Source organism: Thunnus maccoyii, chromosome 6, assembly GCF_910596095.1.
Source record: "Thunnus maccoyii chromosome 6, fThuMac1.1, whole genome shotgun sequence".
In the NCBI taxonomy this organism is placed as follows: Eukaryota; Metazoa; Chordata; class Actinopteri; order Scombriformes; family Scombridae; genus Thunnus; species Thunnus maccoyii.
This window is the reverse complement of record NC_056538.1, coordinates 26,693,559-26,721,552: the sequence shown is the minus strand read 5'-3', so window position 1 is coordinate 26,721,552 and position 27,994 is coordinate 26,693,559. Positions and strand designations below refer to the sequence as shown.

The window sequence follows — 27,994 nt, the reverse complement described above, 5'->3', positions numbered from 1 at the left end:
TGTTGTTTGTCTGTCTGTGTTTCAGATCATTGCTGCGGAGGGAGAGATGAAAGCCTCCAGGGCTCTGAAAGAGGCCTCTCTGGTAATCTCTGAGTCACCCTCTGGCCTCCAACTACGATACCTGCAGACGCTCAACACCATCGCAGCAGAGAAGAACTCCACCATCGTCTTCCCTCTGCCTATAGATATGTTGCAGAATTTCATACAGAGGAAGTGATGAATTTAAATTTCAAGTCATATAAAAGCTACATTCAGTCAGATTTGTACCGTTATTATAGTTATATTGTTATTATTACTGTTATAAGCTACAGTGGTATCTCTTTTTGATATGACCCCTGCATGTTTATTGCTGATTTGCACTTCTGAAACATAAAATGTATTCTGTTTTTACTACAGCAAAGGAAGAGCTCTATGTCTTGGCACCATATATATGAATGGCAAAAATAAAGTAGAATGATTATGTATTAAAGGTATATCCACACCAACTCTCACTTTTGCACACTTATTTTCTTAATGTGTTTTAATACTTAAATACAAAGTGCAACATATACAGTATGGACATTAGTGTCTCATCACTGATCACAATTATTTTAACCAGCTAAGCTACAGTTGCAGTTCTGGAGGAGGACAAATAAATAGATATATGAAATGCACAAGAAATGTAAAAACAAAAAATCAAGCACAACAACCTTATAAAGACATGCTTTCATATAAACGTATCCGTGGGTTTCTGAAATACTGAATACAATCTTTACAACAGAAGTCCTGTAAACAATCAACAGAAGTACTAACAGCTACATGATACATCAACCTGCTCTGACATTGGATGTAAACTGTAAACAAAAACGCTTATTCTCACGTCGAACAAACATTCAGTAAATGAGTACTGGGTCATGTCCACAGGACACAGAGGCAATCAGTGCAATCGGAATACCTGATGGAGAGAAATATCATTTCCACTACCTTTCAGAAAATAGTAAAGAACACCAAGTTGAACATAATCAACTTACTGTCATAACAGCAAATGCAACTCACCTACAACCAAATACCTGTTTGAGCAGATTTCCACATTTTATGTGTCAGGGGGGATATTCTATCATTATAATAAAGTAATATTACTCCAACCTATTTCATATATTTGCTGACCGCTCTTTGCTCTTTAAAATATTTACACATATTCTCTACATCCAAAATAATGTTGTACAAAGGATATCTTGCAAAACAAGACAGTTGAGCTGAATGGTTACATAAACATGTGCGTAACTTTAAAAAAAAAAAATACAACTAATACAAAATCCTGTCAACCAAGTTACGGCAGTTGCTTCCCTTTGATGAATCCTAATTTGCCTGAGATTATTCTCTACAATGAGAAATGAGGTAACAGCTTGCAGAGATTCATTCTTATTTTGATTAAACTATTTGTCAAATTTAGGATTTTTTTCTCATCAGAAATTCTGCTAAAAGTCAATTGGCGGTACAAACGGAAAGTTTGGAAGCCATAATAGTGTTTTTTCATTACATTTGCTCATGAGTTGTTGTTTTTTTTCCTGTGGTGTAATTCAAACAACACAGAAAACAACTCAGTTAATCAGCAATTCAGAAAACAGCAACAATGCCAGTCGGCTGCATGAGCGATGATAAGTAACACTTAAAGAAAGTGCAGAAAAAAATACAAATTGGTAATGTTAAATTGTACGAATGGAACATAATGAACAGATGTTGGACTTAAATGTGTACAGGTTAATACATTTTAACAAGAACTGCAGTTTCTGCACCATTTATGGCTAATTTTGCTGCAATTAACTCCAGAGATGACAGCTACAGTACATGGTGAACTGTTGTGCACTTTTGTTTAGTAGGAAATGGTAATACTTTCTTGAGGGGCACCATCTCACATGAAAAATATGAGATAAGTTTATGCGTGAATTGTATAATTACGTATTGATCTATTAGTTATATTGATTTCAATAGATCCTGCTCTGATTTATTAGAAATAGGAGGTAACTTGTGTTGCCCATTCACCCTTCTACTTCATATCATCACACTGTAGGTAATCCTAAAATAAAGTTGATATAACCGGAAGACAGAACATGCTTTAAAGAGAGCAATACATGTACAGTTTTTACAAATGGAAATCCATAATATAGTCATACTTTGTTGGCAGTTCAATGGATTTATGAGTTGTTATGTTGTTGTAATCATACATTTCGGGTCGACGCTAATATCTAGCTGTTGATGGAGAAAGTAGGGTGGATGACTGAGGTTAAATTGGCTAGGTAGTCATTCATACACTCCTGACATATGAAATATTTCAATTAGGATTTTGTGATTTTACTCAAAGTATTTCCTGTGCCTTGATAGACGTTGCTGGTGGAAGAGAATGGACGGCAAAGGCGCTTCTTGTGTTAGTTGTTGCACTTTTGATGCTCGCTATGTCTCGTACATCCATCATCCTGAGCGCTGGATGAGAAGGTGGAGATGGAGATGGAGGCGAAAACATGGAAATGAGGCACCGTGAGTCTGATCCTGCTCTCTGAAGTCTACAATGACCAGGTCTTTCATCTACTGCAGCCTTGCAGTGCATCTGTTTTGAGGGGTTTTCATGTAGAATAGAAAAAAGTGGACAGCAGAGAATTCCCTTTGAACAACAAGAGGTGTGATCATTAATACAATTCTTTACGTCAGAGATTAAAATTCCTTGGGTTTGGCTTTGGAAACGCATCACACAGGCGTGCGGCATTTCCTATGAGACAAACTAACATGAGTCTGTCCATCTAGATTGTGTAAAATCCTACACTTTAAATGGAGAGGAACATTCAACAAATAGTTAAAAAATAATCAGGGCGTCCAATGCCAGATAAAAGAAAATGTTTGATACAAGAGCTTCCATTGAGAATGTCATTGATGGTAGGAGTGCGGACGGGCAGGTGAGCCTGGTCCAGAGGGGGGTCGATGGATGGGGGAGGAGCTGGGGGACATACGAGGGCTCAGCTCGCCTGTCTGAAGACGCCACAGCAGTTCCTCATTGGTGCGGCTCAACCGCTTCTTCTCGTTGCTCTCCTTCTCCACGTTCACTTGCAAGTTGGCATTCTCCTCAGAGAGTTGCCTGATAGGGACAAAAGTTCAAACATAAATACCACGAACTAGTGCTGCGTTCCTTTTGAAGACTGAAGTCAGGTTTCCAGCTGCAAGGTTACAGTTATAGATAAAAAAACAGGAAAGCAAATTGAAACTCGACAAAGATTTTCTTTGTTGAATGTAAAATACTATTTAACTTTATATTCCAGGTTTAGCTGTTTACCATAGATGTGTTTGGGTAGATTTAGATTTTGCAATAATGAAAAGAAAACACAAGTATTAGATTGCTTTGTTCGTTTTTTTGGAAGTGTATGTTTTTCAGAAGGTAATGAGCAAAAAGTAGATGCATTCATTATGCATTATCTATAATTAAATGTTGCCACAAGATATATTTTATTCAGTATGTTTGTGCTCGTTCTAAACTCTCTCTATTGTTCTGCAAATACAGTATAACCCATCCTATTTGGGTTGTTAAAAGTCATTATGGGAACTTTTGATCATGATCTAACTCCTGAAATTCAGTTAACATAAAATATTTTTTATAATAATTCAGCATTTACAGTGCAGGCCACTGTGACACCAGATGACTGTATCTTGTCCATTTGAATGTTCAAGTTGAAGGGAAGCTGCATTACATTTTTTCTTGTAGGAAGCACGAATTTTCCATTTTTTCCATAATGTCATTATGAGTGGTCAGAGAGTCATACTGTAGTGACACGAACTAGAGTTATATTTAAAACTGTAAAGTCACTGCGATACCAGAGTTAAAATAAGAATAAAACCACCAACAACATTACTGGATACATTACAAAAGTAACACATCCAGAAAAAAATAAACATGCTTTAATAACAAGGTATTATAACAATGTTATCACAATAACAACTTTTTTCTTCTTTTCTTACAGTTGTATCAATATTAGGAGTTTAAGCTCATTTAATTGTACTGGTTTTAACTTGGTCTTAAATCTGCATCAGTATGCATTTGTGCAATCTGACCTGGACACAGCAAGGTTCTTGTCTATTCTTTCCTTCAGGTCCTCATTCTGCTGCTGTAACACCTGCACTCTCTCCTCCAGGTACACATTCTTTTCAGCCTGCTCAAAAACAGAGAGGAAAATGTGCACGACATTAAATTCTTCAAATGATGAAATCTATAATTAGTGAAACACATACAAAAACACAAAAAAACAACCAAACAGATCTAAAGAAAAGTCCGAAATTTTAAGCCTACTATTTTCTCCAGCTCTGTAATCTTCAGTTCCTGTTGATGGATTTGTTGATTCTTCATCTCCAGCACTTCTTTCAGACTCTTCAGGTCCTCCTCAATGTGTTGATATGGTGCCAAAGCATCCTACAAACAGCAGACAGTATCAGTGAAAACCATCATCATCAATCTTTAGAGCCAACAAACATTGCAAGCAAACAAAATTTCTCAAGATCTTTCCTGCCATTGTCACCAAAGTTGCCGACATATTTCTCTGTACTGTATCATGCAGCAGTTACCACTATCTGTTCATCTGTGCTCTTTCGTAGAGCTTCTTCAAAGCGCTTTGCTCGGTCTCGAAGGCTATGGTTCTGAAATGTCAGCGTGTCCACCTGGTCCTGGTCAGCAAACAGACATTATGAACTTGTTAGTCACTGTCACTGACCACAAAATGTATCATACTGTATATCTTTAGAAAACATAAATCATCAGGAGGAGGAACCATTAACCTGCAGAGACAATCTGATCTTTTCAAACTCCTCCTCCAGAGACTTCTTCTGCTGTTCGTGGGCCATCTTCAGATCTGACACAAGAAAAACAAACATTATTAGTATTTTGACCTGCAGAAGAGTGAGCCAGTAAAAGGAGAGTCATTTTACTGGTTCATACTTTTCACAGTCCTGGCATGCTCCTCCTGCAGAGTGGCCAGCGTGTCATTGTGAGCCGTCTCCATCTCCATCAAGGACTCCTCATGGTCCTCAAACATCTCCTCAATCTGAGCCAAGATGGAGATAATGAACAGTTACAAAAATGTATTATAATTTTATTTTACTTCCATGAGTTGACTGTACATCCAAAGTTTCTAGAGTGCTCATTGTGGTACTTAAAGATTTGCTTTTAAGCTGCTAGTAGCTGATATATACAGGGGATATTTAGAATATGTGAGGATGATGCAAGGTTTCATTGGAAGTTTTATACACAGCAACAGCAGTGACATAACATCCTTTACTTCTCAGCGGATGAAAATGACACACCTGCTCCTGCTGTTTGACCCGTAGCTCCTCCAGCTCAGCGCGTTGTTGGGCCTGCAGGCTCTTGGACTCAGCCGTATGCTGTGCCTTCAGCCGCTCCTCCAGCGCTCCCAGCTCCTTTTGCTGCTGAGCGCGCAATCCCTGCAGCTCAGCCTCAAAACGCCGCTCCAGTTCCTCCTTCTCCTGCTGCAGTTGCTCCCAGTGTGCAACACTGAAAGCTGGAACATAATGAAGAGGTGAAGTTTCCTTCACTTGATCCAAAATTTGGGTCACGGACTAAGCACAAAAAAAGACTTTCGTCTCAAGAAGATACAGCATGCCAAAGTTAATTTAACTCTTGATTTATTGGTCCATTATCATTACTGTTGTATTATAATGTCTGGATGTTGATATATACAATGACAACAGGGCAACGTTATTACAGTGTCTGATAAATGGTGTTCAATCTTGCACTAAATCCAGACTTTCATCAGCAGAGTGGAGTCCCATGGGACACATGTTCCTCTCTGTGCTGGTAGTTCTGTATTATACATGATACGCTGTGAGGTAAGAGTGACTCACTGCACTCCTCCCTGTAGTGCCATATCTGTCACGCTGTATCCCACTTACCCACTTCATCCCTGATTCTGGCGAGCTCTAGGGACAGTTCCCTCTCTTTCACAATAGCACTCTCATTCTGAAATGCAAACACATACAGCAGTGAAGTGAAAAACCTCGGAACGGTACACATGGATTTCTTACAAACAGATTCAGTACTGCTGTGACCCAGATAGTCAAATTAATGTGACAGTTCTGGCACAAGTCCGGTGAAGCTGAATATGATTCAGCTATATGATTGAAATTAGCATCACACAATATTTAAAAGAGCTATTTTTGATATTGTTATGTACTCAGTTGCCAGTTTATTAAGTACACCTAGTTAAAACTCATGCTGTCTAATACAACAGCCCTCCTACCTTTATGAGGGTTGCAGTTTTTAATTGAAGCTGTTTTAAAGACATTGTGGTTTGATCTGATGATGTTTGGAGGATTCAGTTTGTGGTGCTGTTGTGCTGCACTTTTAAGATTATTTTCATGGCATTTTTTATTTATTGGTTTTAAAAAAGGAAGGCTGAAATCAGAAAATAGATTTAACCCAGAATATTGCAGGTATATGTGCATTAGATGGTTTACAGACCAAAAGGACATTCCTACTAGATATCTTGGTGTTAATCCACCACACACACACACACGCGCGCACAGTATGTTCATATGGAAAGCAGCCTGACAATCTTTAATTCTGACCATGCTTATGTTTTGTAACAGTGGACATTCATCCTTATACAGTAACAGCACAAACACGTTTTAACCAATTCGCAGTAACCACAAAGCAAACTGTACCTTTAACAAACCAAACTCCAGCACTTTCTACAGTATCTCCTCTCATTGAATTAAAAAAATTACAACTTCTCATGTTGTCTCTCCTCTGGTAGTCATTCACATGAGGTTGGCTGAGCCGATGATTTAATGACAAACATGACAATAAAAGCTCTATGTGATAATTTGCCACAGATGCATTCTGTTGCACTTTTGATAATGTTAGATGATAAACAACTGTGTGCTGCCTGGGGCTCACAAATCACAGTAGATCCAAGCAGTACACAAGGGATGGTAGTAAATTTCATTTTTATCATTCATCAGACAAAAATACGCACCACTTTCTGTGTGGTACAACAATTTTGTGTCAGTGCATCATCTAGTTCACTATAGATCAGAAAAGCAAGCTTAAGTCTTCACATCATCCTGCAAGAATCAACAATCAAAAAAAAGTTAATATTTTAAAAAGAAAAAGCCAACACTTACAGCTCAAAGGCTTCTCCACTATCCACCGGGGACTCATCATGATGTGACAACCTCAAAGCACATCTTACTCGCGGAGGCAGACACGCCGTACAGTTAAATTACTATTGATCACAGCTCTAAACATGAAGTAAGATGGCTACACGCGTTGTTGCTTCCAGATCAAGCAAAGCTCACGAAGCTCATGTGCTCACAAGGAACAAAGAGAGTCAGAGAGCAGCAGGTAAAATATGTATGAGATAGTATACAGTATGTCTCGGCAGTAGTGATGTCATCGCCCTAAAAGGTTATGCTTGGAACATACGGTCATCAGGGAGAGACTGCAGTGACCTCACGCGGGAAGAAGGATGGTCAGCGGCTTTTTTCATTGCTTACTGCTCAGCTCCACCTCTGCTCCTACCCATCATTCCCTCTGTCCTGCCCAGACGCCCCCCCACTGGGATCTCCGGGGAGTTACAGAATGTGACATGCATCCTAATTTTCTAATCTGATGTTCATCCCTCACCAAGGTAACATAATCCATTTTTAGGGCTGCAACTAATGATTATTTCCATTATCAGTAATGCTGTTGATCATTTTTGTAATTCATTGATTAATCCTTTGGTCTGTAGCAGGCAGAAAATAGTGAAAACGACCATCATAAATAACCAGAATGCCAGATGTTACATCTTCAAATTGCTTGATAGGTCTGACCTAAAGTCCTAAAGCAAAGGATATTATATTTACAATGAAATAAAACAAAGAAAAGCAGAAAATCTTCACATTTGAAAAGCAGGAACTACCTGATGATTGGCATTTTTCATGCTATAAATCACAAACAATTAATGGATTATCAAACACGTTGTTGTTGTTAATTCTGTAACAATCTTCTCAATCGATTTGACCTTCTGGAAAAGAATAAATATGGCTTTTTATAGCAAGCATTCTCAAGGAGATAATGAGTTAATTAACCTCTCCAAAATCTGAAACCATGCAATCAGTCCAGCTTCATGTTTTATGTTTTTGTCCTGTTGACAACCAGACTCTGTAACTACAGTATGGAGACCAAACACGTGACTTCTCGGAGATAAGAAATGCAGCACTACCAGGTAAACAAGGGGATAATACATCCTAAGCGTAACCAGCATACATGCAGTAAGGACACAATATACACACTAAAATAGAAAAAAAAAAAGTGTAAGAATATAGCACAGCAGCAATAGTGTGTTATGTAACATCCCTGCAAACTCTAAGAGAATAGAAAGAGGGACAGTGCGACAGACAAGCCTGCTTTGACTCAGCATATTCATGCACAGCTTTCCACTTTCTCCACTGGCTCTGTCACTAGGAAACAAGTGAATATAATGCTCACATAGACAGAAACACTCAGACAGCCCCCACCCACTCCCACCAGCAAACACACACACATGCGCACAACCACACATACATAAAAGGAATCCTCGGTGCTGAAACAAGCCTGCTGCCTGCAGAAGATGCTGGCTTTACCGTTTGGTCCAGACAGCGCAGAGGGAGGAAATGCCTACAGCAGCAATGGCCCATACTATGCTAACAGACAGCAGCATCCCTGAGCCGGCTAGGGAGGCAGCAGTGACAGATGCAAGTGCCAGAAAGATACAGAAAGAGAGAAAGAGGGGGAGGGAGCCAAGCGGAGGAGGAAGGAGAGGGGAGGAGAGACGGGATAACCGAAGCCTCACCTCGTTTCCTGGTTTGCGACCGACGTTTATCCCTGCTGGAACAAAGACTGCCAGCCCCAGCCCAGTTCTGCCTGCCCACCCCTTAAACCCCCACCAATACGCTCTATATCACATTCACACGCATGGCAGGCAGCAACACACACACACACACAGACACACACACACACACATGTACGGTCTTTTGCATCTTTGAGAAAAAACGAAAAGAGTGTAGCAGGAGAAGATGGGGGAGGGAGATGATCAATAAGTGGCCAATTATCTGCTCTGTTACTCAGCACAGGGAAGAATAGCTACATGCAGGCATTTCAATACGTATAGAACACACACACACAGACACGCTTAATGGAAATTAATTCATTCTACATAGTTCTGACTGAGGCAATAATGTCCAGATAATATCTTTGGATATTAAGTTTCTTGAAAAAAATTTAACAGCTCAATCAACACATGTATAAAACACCTAAAATCTGATGATTCTCATTCAGTAGAATATCAGTCCTTTCAATGTTACTTCAATCCATCTGAATACAAACTTCATCAACATATATTGTCACTGCTTGCACACTCCTTCAAATCCAGAGTTTAGAGAGATGTATGACCAAAGTATCTGAGCCAACACAGACCTATCAGAACATCTGACAGCACAAATAAAATATTTTTTACCAATATTGGATAATTGACTTGCTTTATCCCATCAAAACTGGACAGGAAACAAACAAACATTTAAGGCTGTCTATCAAAATCCTATATCTGAAAATCCTTGAAGATCATTTAAGACAAGAAACACACACACACAAAAAAAATCCTGATAAAACACTCACACTGCCGACTTGAAAACCAAGTCGGCAGTGGCAGTCCTCATTTGCAGATATATCTCAGATGAATACAGTATATTTCAATGTCGTCAGACCTTAGTGGGTATTCCGCTCGTGTCTGACAATCAGTCAAACTAAAAGCACAGCCAGGCTGAGGCAGGCAGCTCTAATCTCATTAATCATATCCCACTGTGGAGCAGAGCGTGTGGGTGGGGCTGGGAAATGGATGAAAAAGAAGCAGAGGACCAAGAGGAAAGGACAAGAAACAAGTACTTCATCTAGCTTTGGGAAGCAGAATATAAGACGTATAAGAAAGAATATGTTTGATTTTGACTTTGTGGCGGTTGCAGGGATTACCTTACACAACAGGAGAATACTGTGTTTACATCCCACTGAGTCAACCATAGCTCTGTCTCATGCATGTCCACATACACTTGAATGTATAAGAGGCTTTAATGCACCAGAAACAAATTCTTTTAGTTCAAGCTTGAAAAACCTTTTGAAATCTGTTTTACTGAATATCCTGCAGCTTCAAAGTCGTCCCCAAAATATTCAAAAGGCCACCGCAGTCAGGCTTTAAAGCAAGTGTCTGGCTTTGTGAATAAAGTAATACTAACAACAAAAGCCAGATGCTACAGGTGTCACTTGTACAAGTGGATGCATCACACTTTGTAGTTGCAACCTGAAGCCTGATGTAGCTTTCACTCTCTAGATTCAAAAGAAGGCTGCAAAATGAATTATTAGCCAGATTAACCATGATTCACACTTTTAAGCAAAGGATACGGATTTTGTGTGTTTGCATGAGACTAAACGATCACGTTTTAGCCCGTTTGTGAATTGTGAATACTTTGCCAACCATTTTTAAGGCATCACATTATATAAGCAGATTTATGTACCAACTTTCATGAGTCAGTGTTTCTGTTCATTTCAGTGTGGCATGAAAAACAACTTGCAGAGATTTGAAACTTGCTTTAGCTAATCAATCCATCCATTCCAGTAAACATTAAATATGTCCTGTGAAGTTTCCTAGTTTCCTCCCATTTCTTCCATAAAGGGAGGAGGAGAAGAAGGGGATGTGATACCGGCTGCAGCCTTGTTTTGTTATTTAGACTGGAAAACTTTATTTTTCTTCAGCGCAGCTCTAAAGCAAAGATACACCAAATTAAATTGATTGTAAACGCTTTTATGTTGCTCTCAAAGTAAAAGCAAGACCAAATCTTCTAGCTTGTGAACCCTGGTGAGGTCCCCGAGGTTTGCTGTAGCCTACCTTGTGACAGAAGTGCTGAGTGGTGATGGTGAAAACGTCCAGGCACAGGGAGGCCTTCTTTAACTGGGCCTGGAGGCTCTGCAGCTGCAGGTCCTGCTGCTCACAGCGCTCACGCAACTGCTGGATCAGAGCCCGGTCCAACTCCTGGACCCTTTCAGTCCGAACACCACCATGGACTGCTGCTGTCCGCCCACGAACTGCAGAAACAGAGAACAGAAGGATGAACAAAACATACTGCAATATCTTCAATCATAAGAGACTTGATGAAATCATATGTATACACAATAATTAATCTTTTCCTAATGTGGAAAGAAGACTTTTTGGATTGTTCTGACTAATCAGCGATCATGAAATGTCATCTGTGGTTTGGAAACTTCTGCTTGTGTTCAATATTGCACTACTTTTTTTAAAAATCATTTTTGACATAATTTAAACAATTATAGGAAAAATAATCAACAGCTTAATTGATAATGACAGTCATGATTAGCTGCAGCCTAATTAGCAATAACTGAGTTACACTGCAAATAATTTTAATTGGTTTACGCTCTCAGATTGGTGGTTTATATCCTCCCTCATGCATTAATAGTCTTTCCAACTTACTGTTACTCAAGTCTGTTCACTGTTCAGACCAATCAATCCCAGTACGAGTGCATTATGTGTGCAGTTCTCCTGCACTGGAACTCTACCAGCCGATATTCTGTCTGACTGGTCTCTGAGTAAAGGACAAAATGCTGACTTGTTGTTGGCAATCTAACCCAGCAGGATTACTGCTGGAGGAGCCATCCTAGCATTAAAGCTACTGTAGCCCGTCGCTATGACAACAGCAGGCTGCCATGGGTCTTGTAATGAAGTGTAGGAGAAAGAGAGAGAGAGAGAGAGAGAGAAAGAGCGAGAGAGAGAGAGAGAATGACTGCACATTTTGAGGACACAATACATGCTGAAAATGTTGCACTTCTGACTACTGCTTCCTGCTTTTGTACCACATTGGAACAAACCAAACACATAATATCTGATCGATGTGTACACAGTAATGTCACATGTACACACACACACACACACACACACATGCTGTAATATGATATGTTAAGTCTTACCAGGGGACTGAGGCTTGGGTGAAACCACTGCAAACCTTTTAGGGGAGGACTTTGGTGGCAGTGCAGCCTCCGGGTCCTTTTGTGCCTCCTTCCGAGAAGCTGTGTAGTAAAGAAGTATGTTACTATTTTTTTTTATAATACGAATAGTGGAAGAGCAAAAAAAATGCACCTTTTTATTCTTTCTCTCATAAATATTATGTGAAATCAGTGGAGGAAAGTAGCTTAGTCCATTTAAGGTTTTCTCTATTTTATACTACTTCATACTTCTACTGCTCTGCCTTTTAGTGAAAAAACTCATAAATTTTGATACTCCAAGTACATTTTGCTGATAATACTCCTGTACTTGTATTTGTAATAGTGTATTTTTACACTATGGTATCACTGCTTTTACTTAAAAGATACAAATACTTCCACTACTGTTATATATAGTAATTTACATGCATGAGTACTTCAAGGTCATTTGAGTGCTACTGCATATTGTAAATGTTTGATTCTGCAACTCAGCATGTTCTGTGTGAACCTCCTGGAGGTTTGAAGGGATGTGAGATGATAATAATAATAATAAGACTGAAACATCACACTGTTTGGTTGAACTGCTGACAAAATGTGAGAAAAGATAAAGTGCGGTACAGTGTGGTAAAGTGACCACTAGCTGGAGTTGCTGCTCCACTTCACACAGATTCTCTGGCAGGAGGATCAGCCTCTCATAGTAGTACACTCTGTGACCACTGGATGTTGCTGAAACATCACACTTTCTGCAAAGATGCCAACACAGGCACAAAGGTGCACTAACTAACAACAAAGACGCCTACATCAGCAGAGAATATGCTACAGTATCACTGCTGTGACGCAATGCTAGGCAACATTTAAGATATGTTACAGAAGGTCTCAGTTTGGGGTAAATAATCCCTCATTCCGAATTTCTATTCTTCAAATGTTAATCCCCCAAAGGGAAAGTGAGATGAACAATGGATGCTAAGGGCACACTCAATCACAGTGCCCTAGAATCTTCATCACTGTAAAAGAGCTTTGTAGAGACATTTCTTTATAAAAATAGCTGTGGTTAAAGACACTCTAGCCACTGAAAGAAAAAAAGATCCAGCTCAGCCTCACGTTCATCTGGCTCAGTTTTGCAGTTTTTATTATTATGTTAAATACAGAAATACTCATTTTGTAAATGTCCCTGTTTTACCCGTAAAGACCTTTTTTTAAAGACATTTTCTTGTGTTAAAGGACTGCATAAATAAATAAACTTGTTTTGTATAAATACGTGCAGGAGGAGACAGATGTGCTATTTATTCTGTTCATTTTAAGGCATCTCACAGAGGCAACTCAGTGTAACACAGATGGACATAATTTTTGCATTTTACACACAAACAAAAAGGGCATAATGCTCTGACAAAGACCTCGTAGATGAAATGTTAAGTAATGTTTGTAATGGGAGTCAGCGTATTTATCTTTGCCTTGAACAAATAGATTATACAAACAGCTTTAAAGTGGCCTTTTTTCAGATTGTTGAATATACAGTACCAGTCAAACGTTTGGACATGTTTTCTCATTTAAGTGAATGGGAAGGTGTGTGCAAACGTTTGACTGGTACTGTAATTTACATTTTAATTCTGGTTTCCCTTCGTTGAAAACCTGCCGGCAAGAAAGGTGAGATGTCAACGAAGCCGTTTAAACATACTTAAATTTTATACTAGCTTGAGCATCTGACATTTAAAACCACTTCCAGACCTCAGCACTAAAAAACATAAATAGCCCAATTTCTGCCTCAGCAACACTATTATGGTCAGTCCACTTTTAGACAAAGCGCAGAATAGTACAATGAAACTACTAGCAAGACGTACAGAGAAGAAATGTCCAATTACACTCTGTCAGCATCTGTGAACTACTCCAACTGTCTTCCTGCTCTATTATGCAATTCAGTTACCTTAATAAGGTAAAGCAATTTCAAATGTCTGTAAATTATATGCTAAAGGTGTTGCAATACTGTCATTACAGAGACAGTTTCCCCTGACACTTGCTGTGCAATGAATACCAACAAGTGAAGTCAAGTCTATGATCAGTGCTGACAGCAGTCTGCTTTTACATTCTTGCATTCCACCTGCCACCACCCTCTGACACCCTGCCAGCACACACTCGCACATCCAATCTCAGGGGTCATGTGATCACCAGACGGAGTGACCTTGAATAGGGAGGTGTGGAAACAGCTACAGTACAAGTATGTTGTTCCATGAGACAGCACCAACACCGCATACACATGTAATCAAAAATAGAGCACCGAATGCTTGTTTCAACCAGCTGAGTGTTGCAGGGACTTACCGAGTGGGGAGCAGTGCGGTGGCAGAGAGCGTCGCTGCAGGCTGGGGGCGTTGGGAGGTTGAGGGCGGCTCTGACCATAGGAAGATTCACTAGGGGCAGCTGTGGCTTTGTGGAGAGGTGTGTCATCGCTGCCACTGCTGGGATCTGCAGAGTGGGAACGATGTCAAAGAACAGAGGAATGACATCAGTGACAGTGGCTTTATCAGGTTTCAAATTTAGTGTATCGACATGTATGAACATGTAAAAATATGTTCTATATTTAAAAAAAAACAACCCACCCTGATTTTCTCACAACGTGAAACTGATATAGTTGGCAGGCATGAGTAAGTAGTGTTGATAATCATTTTGATAGACATTTAACAGAGAATCTAAAGGGAATTTGGCTTATATACATACATACGTTTGCATAATTGCCTCACATCAATGAAGTGGTGACTGAACCACACACTGACCACCAGCCTACATCTCAGTGGATGGAAAAGTATTGGGCTACATTTGGCTGCACAGACTGCAAAAACACTTCTAACAGTACTTGCAATTTGTTAATAATTTCGTAAGACGTTTCCCGGAGAAGACTGTGAATTGGTATTAACACTATGAAATTAGTACGCAATCTGACCTGATAATTATGCTCTTGATATTGTACTTCTCACACTGGGTCTTGTTTCTAATAATCAAGACTTTAATTTGGTTTGGTAATACTGAGCGAATGCTGACAGCCTGTTTGAAAATGTTTTGTCCAGAGTATCCTCACCAGTGACAGAAAAACTGAAAGGTATCACATGATCCTTGATACAGCAGGTCAGTGATTTTACTATTGTGTCTTTCTTTTGTATTTTAAGGATCAAGTATCAGAATATCACTACTTTTCCTTGGAGAGTAATTTTTCTTAACTGCAGAAATTCACCAGGACTAGCAAAAAGCAGGATGCTGAAAACATTTTAATTATTCATAACAGCTGTTATTACGCCTCTAGCTCTCTGCAGAAATGAAAGGCTTTGATTCATAGACAAACTGAGGCCATAGCAACGAGTAGTCCAATGGAAAAACATCACCAAGAACAAACATTCCCTCCATATTTATTAGTACATTAGACTATCCAGCATTTAGGTTTACTTCGTCAGTAAAAGTGTTGCAAATCCGATAGCTCCAATTACTTATCATGAAAAATTCAGCTCCTCAATCAATAACAGTGCTGACACAAGCTGCACCTATAGGTAACTCAGCACTCTGTCAGAGGAAAGAAGAACAGGCTTGTGCCCTTGAATTAAAGTAACACTATTCTGATCTGAGACTCACAGTTAACATACAGTATCCAGATAAGTCAGAAGATGGTTCAAGGTGCCTGAAATCACAGATGAAACACAGAGCTGTTGTGCTGAAACATACAGTATACTGACAGTTCCAGTGTGCATCTTTAGGCAAATTTTTAATCTAATTGAATTTATGCATGCAGAGCAAAAAGGAATTAATGAAAAAAAGGGCAGACGTTTAAAAGATTTTTGCTTTAATGTTCACGTTACAGTAGCTTCTTTGACGGTGTATCACCAAAAACACAAAATCACTTCTGATGTCAAAATGCTCACAGCCTGTGTGAGATCTCCAGTGGGAACTCACTGCAATAGAGTGAATTTACCTGAGATAGTCAGCAGCCTCCATTTTTTTTTTTTCCAAATGCAGGCTGGACAAGGTATCACATTGGCTGAGGGGAGACGGTTAGAGGCTGACTCATACTGGTGAACGATTGTTTCTAGCCTGCATGTTCAGAATAAATCCTTCTCCTGCTGCCAGCCTCCTGTGATCAGTGATAAGTGTTACACCAGCAAGAAGCAGGAACGACTCGACTCCGCAGGTGACTAATTCACAACAAGCGAGAACAGACAGGTCAAGAATACATACTAATCTTTTTGGTCTTTCATTTGCAATCAAGCGTATCCTTCACATCCTTCCTATCACGTCTACTGAATGTACAATTCTCATATCGTCCATTTCCCAATAATCTCCCTTTATCTATCTGCATTCCTCAATGAAGTTCATTTACCTTGGTGATTAAAGTTTTTGAAAAACAGCACCAGTCAAAAGTTTGGACACACTTTGTCATTCAAGTGAAAAGGTGTGTCCCAACTTTTGACCGGTGCTGTATATAAATTCAGAAAAGATATCGTAAGAATAATGTTGATTATTTGTAATTTCTTCTTTTTGTCAGATTAGTTTGATACCATTCTTTTTTTTATTAGCAATTTGGAAGTGGCAGGATTAAAAACACAAGATGCTACAAAGGTTCAATCTGGATCTGAGTAACTGCGGTAAGAAACAAGTGTGAACTCTGTAATGATGCACATTGTGGGAGATCATATCAATCAAGCATCATTTTAGACAACAAATGACTTTTTAACTGGACTGAGAAGCACATTTTTTAAACTCTTTGTGAAAAAGCAGGGAGTAAAACTACAGTAAAAATGTGTACACTGTTACACCTCAGTTTTCTTTTGATCAAAAAGATCAAAAACAAAAAAACCCTTTCAGTCACCATATTGGTCATATACACTTTGAAGGAAAATAGTGTCTTTTTTCCTGATTGATTCACACAGTCGAGCGGGCAAAAACTGAAATAGAGGCTTACTGTACAATATTCATACCATGTCACAATGATTTTTTTCTGTTTCATCTACTGTGACTACAACTCCACCCTCAGTGTTGACAGACAAACTGTATCTCCAAACACACAGGAATCCTGCTGCTTGCCAGCCAAGTAGCGTACAGCATGAATGACACATGAGCATTCTGTGCGCTCATAAAAGGCTCCCACCGAGTTAACTGGACAGATGAATTCATCATAGCATCGGCTACTCTTACGAGGACGTTCTCACTCCCAGTCACAATGTTGTGGTGGAGTGCATCCCCGATTGAGTGTGGCTACATTCGAGGCATACGGCGGCATACTAATAGAGCAGCGCTGTCTGAGCCAACAGCCTGAAGGGAAACACTGCCATGCATGCTGCCAGTCATGTATATGCTGTCTGAGCTACCCCCAACTGATTTACTATCTGGTAGACACCCATCTATTCACAGCAGCATAACTAGCATTACATTTTTTTGTTGAAAAGAATACATGTGAATTTGAAATAGGCTTACAAATTCATGATAATGGAACAACAGAGAAGCTAACAAACAAAGACAACAATGCCGGTAAAAGACAGATCAGGCCACACTTACATGACTGCAGGTTATCATCTTGAGCTGTGGCTGTTTTTTGAAGAATGAGTGTTAAAAATGGTACAAAATAACCAAGTAAAGTGTACATTAGAGCCTTTTTTTGATGGATGCTGAAGCGGAAAGAGAGATCATTATCTGGCCTGAATGCACTTAAAGTTTGAGGAGGGGATTCACAGGCTGGTCAGAGGTGACCAGGGTAAAATCAGCATCACAAATTATGCAGTCATACCACACCCTGACTCTCTTTTCGACACATACTATAGCTGCCGGCACCACTTTTTCCATTTCAGAGATTATAAATAGGAAAGAGGAGACTGCTGCAGACATGTGAAGTAGTTGCTGAGGCTGAGGCTGGGGGGCGCACCCTGCAAAAGACAACAGCTGTTTTCTTTTTTTTTTCTTCCAGTCTGAGGATCCTGCCTGTACCAGCAGCAGCAGGTCGGTAGAAGACAAAAAAGTGGTGAGCAGGGAGAGTCAGCAGTCAGAAGCTCCCCAGCTGTCTACTGAAACAAATGTAGTGACACTTGAGCAGAGGACAGCATTAACTCATCATCATGTCTGCCAATCAGTGCACTCATTACAGATGCCACAGACCCACTTGTGCTTTTAATGCGCTCGATTTTACAAAGCAGCTTTTCTACGGGTATATATTTTGGATGGTTTAAATACATTTTATCTGATTTGGATCGGTTTATATAAACTAAGAGTGATTCCTGTTTGAATTCGTCCCTCTTTCTTTCATAAATGTCACAACACAGGAGGGGAAACAGGATTTTTTTATTGTATGTCTAACCATTTTTCAGACAATAAATGGTAAATGCTTATATTCAGTAAATACTTTCTCTGTAATAATTCTCTTTTTTAAGTCTTAACTTCCCAGCTTGTTCACATTTTTCTATCTCTATCTCTATTACCTGCAGAGATAATCAGTTTGTCAACTGAGTTTTACATACATCACTGATTTCTCTAAATGAAGGCTGCAGGAAGCTTATGAGAGGTGGCGTCAGACTGAGCACCAGGATCTGATCTAGATAAAATGCTGCAGTATGCAGGCTGAAGAGAGACGGCGGAGGGAGGAGATGAGAGTGACTTTTAAGATTTTTGCATCAAAGGTTCTGTAGTGCAGCAGCTCTCAGCGCTGACTTTTTATAAATGAATGAAAGAATTAAAGGAAGCGAGTGGCCGTTACTATAGTAACTGAGGATAGTAGGAGCAGCCACTACTGCCAGTGAACTAATGAGGAGATGTATCTGGGATAAAGCACAAATGTGGAGTATCATTTTAATCAGATTGAACATCATCTGCTTGATGTCTGAGACTCTCTTCAGTCTGTCGAATGTTAAGCTGAGGTAGACGGAGCGTAACTCACGCTGAGAGGGTCGGCAAGGATCGCTGTGACTGCTGTCGTTAGATTGGTTGCTGGACACAGACGAGACACTTGAGCTCCGGACGAAGCCGAAGGAAGCCAGACGGGCAGCTGGCAGGGCAGAGAAGCCTGGAGGACGGAGACCAGACTGGCCTGGTTTGAGCAGGAGGCTCTTGGGGGAGGCCTCTGGACCTGACCTCCTTTGCTCTCCTAGAGGTAGATGGGAGAACATGCGATATTACAGTAGCAGTGGGTGAATCATAATTTAAGCACTGATCTTATCATTTAATCACAACAGAATGCTTTAAGTCAACTTGGAAGCGTAAGAATCAATCTTTTAATGAAGTTCACTGACTCAATTTACCAGTAAAGTCCCTATCAGCTCTGACCAGAAATAAATTCAGGATCCTAGTTTTACTCAAACTGTAGCTGCACAGTTAGTGACTCCTATTGATTGTAATGACAAACCAAAACCCAATGTGATTTTGTCTTCTGATATAAATAATAGCACTAGTATCTTGAAAAGGAATATTCAGAGGACTGAGTCAAATCTGCTGTGGAGTAAAAAAAAAAGCTGGTTAGATTGTGGTTTATGAAGTGAGCAGGTAAAAATATGCAATGCAAGTTGTTAGGATATGTGAGTAACGCTGCTATCAAATACTTTGCACTTCAAAGAGAGTTTAAGTGCCAAAAGCCGAGCCTCATCCATAAGCATGACAGAAGTAAACTAGGGTAAAACTAGGGTAAGGATAACTTCTCTGCAGCTCCACGACAAGGGGATGTGCACAAAAAGTATGCAGAGAAATCTCCTATAAAATTATTTTCCCATAATAGTCTAACACTTTTTTTTAACAACATGAGCACAGACGTAAACAATATGTTAAATGAGCTTTTGTGTTCCCTTATTTGAAGTGGGCAGAGTGTTTGCCCTACCGCTAAATAAATTTCTCTTTTAACCTGTTCTGACAGCAGGAAGCCATCTCACCTGTCGGGTCCTGGTGACCTTGAGTGGACGCTCCAGCTGCCTGAGCAGACTGGCTCAGGCCTTGTGCTGACCTTTGGCCTGTCTGCTGAACTCTTGTCTTCGCTGCAGGCTGCCTAGTAACCGCCCCTAACCCCAGCTGAGGTCTAAGAGCTCTGGGGGAGCGGTAGACACTGCCTCCGTCTTGGGAAACATGCTGTTGAGAGACATTACCGATTCAGTTGATTGGATCATCCAGTCACTGTCATGACAAATATGATTTCTTCTGATGGCAATAAGATGATATGATATAGTTTTGGCGGTAACAGCAAAGAGCATCCCATCACCCCGCAGATTTGTCCCAACAGTCACAGAGAGGTCACTGATAGCCTGTTTCTGCAACAAGTCTCAGATATGGATAAAAGTAAAGTTAAAATAAACTGACCTCTTCTGCATTTGGCAACTAGAACTTGCAATGCTAGCATTACTGTTTAGATGCACATACCTTGGTTCTTCACAATTAAAGGATGGGTTCACAATTTTTCTGTCTTAAAACAATAGTCAAGTTCCCAAATGAACATTAAAATAGGTTTTTCTTGCAATAATCATTCTTCCTGTTCATACTGGCCATTAGAGGATCCCTTCATAATGCACTTACAATGTAAGTGATGGGGGCCAAAATCCACAAGCCTTCTTCTTTGCAAAAATGTATTTAAAAGTTTATCTGAAGCTTATATGAAGCTTCAGCTGTCCAAATTTGTTAAATCAAGTACTTCCCCCGCAGTTCAACAGGGGAACACTGTCTGAGGAAACACAAAGAGGGAATTTGATGCTAAAAAGACTGTAAATGTGGCAGATATCCACTTGATATGACTAACTCAGACTGCTGAAGCCTCATATAAGCTTCAGATAAACTTTTAAATGCATTTTTTGCACAAAATGACTGTGTGGACACACTGTGGATTTTGTCCTCCATCACTTACATTGAAAGCACATTTGAAGGGAAGGCCAGTATGAACAGGAGGAATGATTACAGCGAGGAAAATCTCTGTCAGTGTTCACACAGGCACCTGACGGTTGTTTTAAGACACACTTGAAAAGTTGTGAACCTGTCCTTTAAAGGTCAAAAAAGAAAAAAAATGCTATTTTTATTTTGATAAAGCTTCAACCAATAATGACATGCAGCTCTGTCATGTGAATACATTATATCAAAACAACATTTTCTCACCTCCTGATGATATTTCTCAGTCACCTCCTCACGTGAGCTGTCCGACTTCCCGCTCAGAGAATGAGAGCCTGTGCTGCTCGGAGGCTTCAACCCTGACCCAGACCTCTGCATTTCCTGGCGATATTTGTCAAACAGCAAGTTGGAGGAACATAGCACCGGTGCGACTTTGGGTTGAGGACCAACTTTCGGATCTTTATGAGCTGGTGGGCTAGAGTATGAAGACAGTCTAAGTGGGTGCGTAGAGGCTTCGAGTGGGGCATCTGCAGTTTGTGGTTTTGCTTGAGGATTTTTCCGAACATAGGTGATGATTTTTGGTCGGACGTTTTTGGGTTTCTGAGGAGGAGAAGACCTCCTGGCTTCAGGCTCCCTCTGCTGAGACATGACAGGTTTTGGGATGCCACTGCTCAAATTTGTCTTACTTGGTGGTTTGATTGTTTGACTTAAAACTCTCTGAGGGGAGCTGCTGCGCTCCAAGCTCAGTGCCCTGACGCCCTGAACCTTGGCTGGAGAACCAGGAGGTCGTCTCTTGGGCGAACAGGAGGTAGTTTTGGGGGAAGAAGGAGTTGCTGGTCGACTAGGGCTTCCCCATGGCTTCCTCCTCTCTAGACTAGAAGAGCTGGAGTTGACGATGTTCTCAAAAGAGCCCTGCTTTTTTAAAGTGTTATCAAAAGAGAGCTGCTTCTTTAAAGTATTCTCAAACGAAGGCTGTTTTTTAACACCCTTGTCAAAAGAGTTTTGTTTCTTCATTGTGTTATCAAATGGTACTTGTTTCTTTATGGCTTTGGATTCAATTGATGACTGAGTCCCCTTTGTACCTGTTTTGGGTGGGTTGTAGTTCACATCGGGGGCCTCATCAGCTTGTGTGCTTTTATCCATTTTAGTGTTGCTTTCTTCTGCAATGGGTAAAGCCTTATGTTCAGTGCTTCTTCCTCTATCACACCCTCCCTCTAATGAAACAGTATTCCCTGTTTTATTTAGCTGGTTATTGTTCTTCCTGTGCTTCTCATTGACATCTTCAATTTGCACCTTACACTGAACATTGCTCACTTGTGCTTCTGATATGACATCCTCTGAATGAACTGTTGAATTCAAATTCATATCCACATTTTTTGGATGTATTGTGCTTTTTCCTGAAATGGTGGAATGGTGTTCAGCTCTTTGAGAGGACTTTTCTCTCTCGGAAATAGTGTTGCAAGTCTGGGAAGCCAAAGTCAGGTCCTCTGAGATGGTTGAGTACGGACCAGAGGCAATGTGCCAGGAGTCTGTTGTTTGTGTCCTGCCAGCAGTGTCCATAGCAGTTGCCATGCTTGAAATGGTGGACAGACAGGACACAAAGACATCAGTTTCAGAACTTAACTCAGTCCTGGACACTTCTCTGCTCTCAGATACATGACTGGATTCCTGTTCACTGGCACCATGTAGAATAGTTTTCCTCTCTTCCTTGCTCTTTTTATCTGTCCCCTGTTTTACTGTGGCTTTGCTGCATGAGGAAGGTTGATCTTGAAGCTCCTCGCGCTCTGCAAGCCCGACAAAATCCTCTCCGTCCTCCACCAGGTACGCCTCCAGCTCCTGACACTCCAACATCTCAAACTCAGCCAGCTCGGGGTCATCGCACTGGGAGTCCATACCCCAGATGATGACCTTATCTTGGTCTGCTGTTTCAGTCATCAGCCCGGACAGAGTGCTGGTATCACCTGTCCTCCTGCCATCCTCTGTCCTGATATCATTTGCGTTGGCATCACCGTCAGCCAGCTCACCATCCTCCCGGTTATTATTGCTTAACTCCCCCTGGCCGAAGGGCTCGCACATTTTGGAAACAGCTCTGAGTTTACACCGCGCTCAAGAGCACTTTAAAAATCAGTCATCCATGTCATCAATTACCAAACAGTCTGTCTACCCATCAAAGAGTCTTAATGCGCAGCAGGAGCCTAGAACTGATGTTCACATTTCTTTCCAGTATGCCAGTAATCCGAACGTTGAATATCATATCTAATTTGGAAGATGGATCTTCATTGCATCTGGGTTCCTTATCCTGCATAAAAACAATAGATAACAAATAAAAAGATCAACAAAATGACAGATGACTTGACAAGAAAGTATTTAACATGTAAGCTCTTCTAAAATCCAACAAAATACAGTAAACACTTAATTTTCGGTCTACTTTAGTCTGTCACTATGAATTGATAATTGTTTTTCAGGCTTTATCACTCAGCAGTGACATCACAGCACCTTACAACATGATAAACCCTGGAACATGTCCAGATTATATTAATTTATTGTTTCAGAGCCCTGAATGAACTATTGTCAGGAGGCCCAGAATTTCTGGCACAAACTCTGTGAGAAGGCACTACTTTTTCAAACGACCAGTCCTTTTTAAAATGCAAAAGCTTCTAAAATGTATTTAGAAAAGGAAACTTCATAAGGAAATTGAATCTCAAGTCTGGCTTCTTCCTTATCTGAAGTGTATTTTACACCATGTAACTGAATCCTATACTTAACAAGTGAAACAATACAGTCTATGAGTAAGTCTAAGAAGTAAATCAGGTCACTGGGAACAACGTGACACATGTTCTCACATCTGTGTGACAGAATGTCTGATTCAGTATCAGATGCCCTGCATGTGTGATTGCATGGCTTTCAAACAAAACCTTACAACTGGGGCTATGACTACTGTAGCAGAGAGAGAACTAATGTGACAATGAAGATTTTGATATGTGTCTTGTGGGGCCGCTTGTTTTGGTTAAGTTTCTTCTTAACCATCACTTTCTGGGATTGTCTCTTTACAACTATCAACCGTCTCTACAACAAGAACACTTTCATTCTGTGGCAGTTCTACATTTCTGTAATCCCCAGCATTCTCCCTTGGCATCAGTCACTACATACTGTTGCATTCACAGTTAAAATACTCATGTAAATACATGAAATGCTACCAATCCCAGAACATATATAGCAGCATGTCACTGTTTGACATGAGAACATCTTTTTGTTGTCCTTGAAGAGGAGCTATGTGGTTGTGACACTGACATGCTGTGCTGTGAAGGGAGCAGGTGGTAGTTAAGCCTGTTTGCTCCTACATTAGCTATGAATGGGTTCACATTTGCAGTGTTCACATGTAAAAACATTCATGACGAGCCACATTGTGAACTGTTGAGTACTACTGGTGCTCTCTTCCTTAGGATTTTCCTATGGTGATTTGACTTTCTCTGTGTGTATTTTATAACTTCCGCAAGTGCCTGTCACACTGGAGTGCACCATTAGTCCCATATCAAGTGATCTCTCCAATAAAACACATGAGGAACTGGTCAAAGACCAAATTATACTGGTGTGTAACTCTTAGGGTGGAAAAAAATATGCCAGGAGTCAGGAGCATGTGGGACTGACTTGCCCAGCTGAGATCATTAGGGGAACTACTTTGGACGTTCAAAGAGCTTAAGACTGTCAAAATACATTTTAGGTCTTTTTGTACACGGACCCAAAGTCTGGTCACTCTGCATTACTGCATTTACTAATTGCTAAAACCACCCAGTGATTATTAGAAGCCAGCAGGTGTGTTCACTTGTTCTGCTATTTAGCACAGAGGGTTTCTGATTAGACCCATACTGCAAATTGGAAGAAATCAGTGGTGCTTCTTCTCTGCTGCTTCCCTTCATCTCGTCAACTAAAAGCTTATAATAAAGGAGGTCTGCAACTGACCTATTTCCTGAGCGGACTCTTGTACGGCACAGAGAGCTCTGACAGACCCTCAGATCTCAGGCAGCGACTCTTTCTCACAAAAGCATCCGCACATGAAGTTCCCACCTCGCCACGTCTCTGTAGTTATTCAGCTTTGGTTGTCATGTCAGCAAGGTACCATAAATTAACCTCCAAGCATAAAAAGCACCTGATGTCACTCATTTTTCAACTGAAGTAGTCATAACTGTAAAAAAAAGGCTTTGATAGGTTTTGGGTCTAGTTTCTAATTTCATGTCACAAAAATACAAAAACAGAAGTAAGTAAAAGCTATTTTATTCCAGTTATGCAGCAATATTTGTTGCTAAAAAGGATACCACCAGGACTGAAAATAGAAGAGCATTTAAACAGCTCAGGGCAAAAGCAAAGCTGAACTGGTGAATTCTTTGTTTGTCTGTTTGTTAGACTCATCGGCTGATTAGCATGAAAGTTGACTGACTGCTGCTCCACCTCATGCTTTCACTCCACAGTTACTGTATCTCCTAATAAATTCACTTACACAGCAGGAAACGTCATCTCATTTCCCTTCTTATGAAAATAAAACTGTGTTGTTGTGTGATAATAAGCTGCATGCTTAGAGCAAGGAGGTGAAATACTAATGACTTCAAAAGATACAGGCTACAGTCTTGTTTTCTCCTTTTCTCAGTTTTACTTTTCTGGAGGTGGACTCAACCATTAAATGCAAAGACGGTCTTAATACTTCAATTTCTGTTTTTCGCAGCACAGGCTAACACACTAAACGCTGTCTCAGCACCTGCACTGCAGAACGGAGACCAATGAATCAGGTTCTTTTACACCTGCGTCTCCCCCCGCCTCCCTATCAGGTACTCTATAGTCACTGTGCTGCTGGTTGACCACATAAAGCCACAAAACTCCCTCTGGGTAACCGAGTAACGGATTACACTTAAAGACAGATTCTTATATCACACTGACAAGCGATAACAAATTGGAAAAATTAAGTTTCAAGACGGATGCTGCAGTTTAGTGACAGGATCAGTTCTGCTGCAGCCATGATTGTTTCACCATCCCTTAAATCGATTTCTGACTCCAAATCGATGTACTGCAGACCACTGCAAGGATACAACAGTCCTGTACATCATATGACACACATCGGCACATTACTCGGTTACCAATAGAATGGTAAACTTGGGAACACTCAATATTATATATATGATATTATAATATTAGGAGCTGCAAATGACAACAAATGGAAGTTAAAGAAACAAATAAACTTTGCTTGCTTCAAGTCATCTGAAAGAGATTTGATTTTTTTTTTCCTACCTGCCTCAATTTGGTGAGTGACGGTGTTCTCACTCAGTGCATTTCATCATTTTCTGCTTCACAGTCTCTCGTATAAATGAAATGAAAGCATTACAGAGATAATTAAACTTGTTAATTTATTTCAACCTCTTTCTCCTCACAAATCTCTGGAGTGCTGCACATCATAGTACAGGCAAGAAAGAACAGCATGCTTCCACTTTTACTGACTGAAATAGTGCAAGTAGACTGAGTGACTGAAGTGATTTTCCTCACTTCCTTTACCACCCCATGTGCCATTTCCACCCACACACCATATACAAATGTCCATGCAGCCTGTCAATGTGATAAGTTCATTCCTGCATTGACCCTGTCGCCTCTATCCTTTAGTATTCCTTTGTATTTTTCCATTCATGGTTTCCCTGCTGCTGCAACAGCTGATAATGTTCCTGCTGTGACACCATCATGGCACGAGCGACATTGAGGAAATTTATGTTCTCCCCAACAACATGCTTCCCTGAACATGTTTCCCCATCCCCCCATTGTTGAACAACTCACCCTGCCACCTGCCTCCTGATATGCAGCGAGACCTTCATCAGGGCGTCTTATGAAATCTGTGCATCTTTGCTCGAGTGCTTGTGTGTGTGCTCGAACAACTTGATTCTCTCTGTGAGATAAAAATCTTTAGATCTACTATACTGTAACAGGCCAATTTTTGAAGCAGAGCCAGGCTTTCATTTGTCCACCAAGCTTCACTTGATGCTTAAACTAGAGTCCTCATGAAATATTGAGGATGAATGAAAATGGAGGCACCAGTCTCCCTCCCACTTTAACGCTTCAGCGAGCCTGCCTTCTTTGTGTAGCCAACCAAAGCTTACAGAAGATCTCCCGTTGTTGTGACTTGGGCAAATTGAAGAAGCAAAGGTGTGTGTGTGTGTGTATGTGTGTGTGTGTGTATAATAAGGCACATCAAGCACAGAGGCAACATGCATACCGGAAACATGTTCATGTGACATGATACTGTACATTTACCTTATGTAAATGCAAAAATATGTAATATTAACGCCTTTTGTGTTAAATTAGTGTAATCAGCAAGCTTCCACAGATAGATAATGAAGGCCTGTGAAGCTGTGGAGACTCTGACATCTTACATAATGTAAGGAAAAAGCCCACAATCCTCAAGTCACTCAAACCACACAGGCAGAAAACAGTCACTTCACTATTGTTGGTGTCAATTCATTTAATGCATGCTGCCTTGTTCCTCATTTTACAGTTTCTAAATATAAAGTGCATGAACACACATGTTCCCCAAACAGAACAAAACAGAGGAAGCACAGGCTGCTCTGCTCTTCACATGGAGGACACTAGAAAATAAACATTAGCAGAGGTGAAAAGAACATAATGCAAGGTCTGACCCCAACACACACACACAAACACACACTCTGAGGTGAGCCCACCTATAGAGAGGTTACCCCTTTTTTTATCAGCTTGACTGTATGCAACAGCTACACTGTGATTTGCACTCCTGGAAATAATTACACAATGACTTGGAAATAACAACGTTAATATACAAACAGCAGCAACAACAGGATCATCTGCAGTCTCTCCAGCAGATGCAGCAGTGTCAATAAATCCAATTAGGACTGCCGTTGATCTGAGATTGAGATTGAGAGAGAGAGAGAGAGAGAGAGAACAGCCGCCCTCCACGGTGTTGAAAATGGAAGTCCTTACCGTTTAGGGTTCAGGTAATCCGCTGGTGAAGAGCTCGAAGGGTAAGAGAGGAAGAGGAAGGAGGGACACATCCAGCTCTAGCCGTGATGAAGAGGATAGAGTCTGCAGCATCGCTGGAAAACAGGGAGGAGAGGAGACTCAACGCCCATGCCAACACAG

The 27,994-nt window shown here is 40.5% G+C and overlaps 2 protein-coding genes across 6 annotated transcripts in view; one reads left to right on the top strand and one right to left on the bottom strand.

Moving 5' to 3' along the window:
• Positions 1–510, top strand: part of stoml3a (stomatin (EPB72)-like 3a) — an 8,000-nt gene extending 7,490 nt beyond the window's left edge. For all 3 annotated transcript variants that reach the window (XM_042414848.1, XM_042414849.1, XM_042414850.1), the window contains one exon: positions 26–510. In XM_042414848.1, the coding sequence (XP_042270782.1) occupies positions 26–217 (192 nt within the window). In that variant the 3' untranslated portion in view covers positions 218–510. The remainder of the gene's footprint in view (positions 1–25) is intronic.
• mtus2b (microtubule associated tumor suppressor candidate 2b) lies at positions 503–27,994 on the bottom strand. Of its 3 annotated transcripts, none has more exons than XM_042414845.1 (16): positions 27,836–27,994; positions 21,119–23,150; positions 19,915–20,107; positions 18,933–19,139; positions 14,348–14,491; positions 12,023–12,121; positions 11,684–11,767; positions 10,929–11,125; positions 5,923–5,989; positions 5,317–5,531; positions 4,952–5,057; positions 4,792–4,865; positions 4,582–4,680; positions 4,310–4,429; positions 4,075–4,175; positions 503–3,106 (listed from the first exon to the last, which is right to left on the bottom strand). In XM_042414845.1, exons 2-16 carry the CDS (start codon positions 22,925–22,927, stop codon positions 2,899–2,901), a joined length of 3,723 nt encoding a protein of 1,240 aa, XP_042270779.1. In that variant the 5' UTR covers positions 22,928–23,150; positions 27,836–27,994; the 3' UTR covers positions 503–2,898. The 3 variants fall into 3 exon arrangements, with proteins under 3 accessions (XP_042270779.1, XP_042270780.1, XP_042270781.1); XM_042414846.1 differs by having other exon boundaries at positions 4,075–4,172; XM_042414847.1 differs by lacking the exon at positions 11,684–11,767.

Bases quoted from the DNA above. Each gene is read 5' to 3' on its own strand.
- mtus2b (XM_042414845.1), bottom strand. From the start codon at position 22,927: ATGTGCGAGCCCTTCGGCCAGGGGGAGTTAAGCAATAATAACCGGGAG. The intron at 11,126-11,683 runs GTTAGATTGCCA...CTGTTTCTGCAG, and splicing joins TCCAGCAGTAATCCTGCTGG to TTCGTGGGCGGACAGCAGCA. The intron at 5,058-5,316 runs GTGTGTCATTTT...ATCTTGGCTCAG, and splicing joins GGGTCAAACAGCAGGAGCAG to ATTGAGGAGATGTTTGAGGA.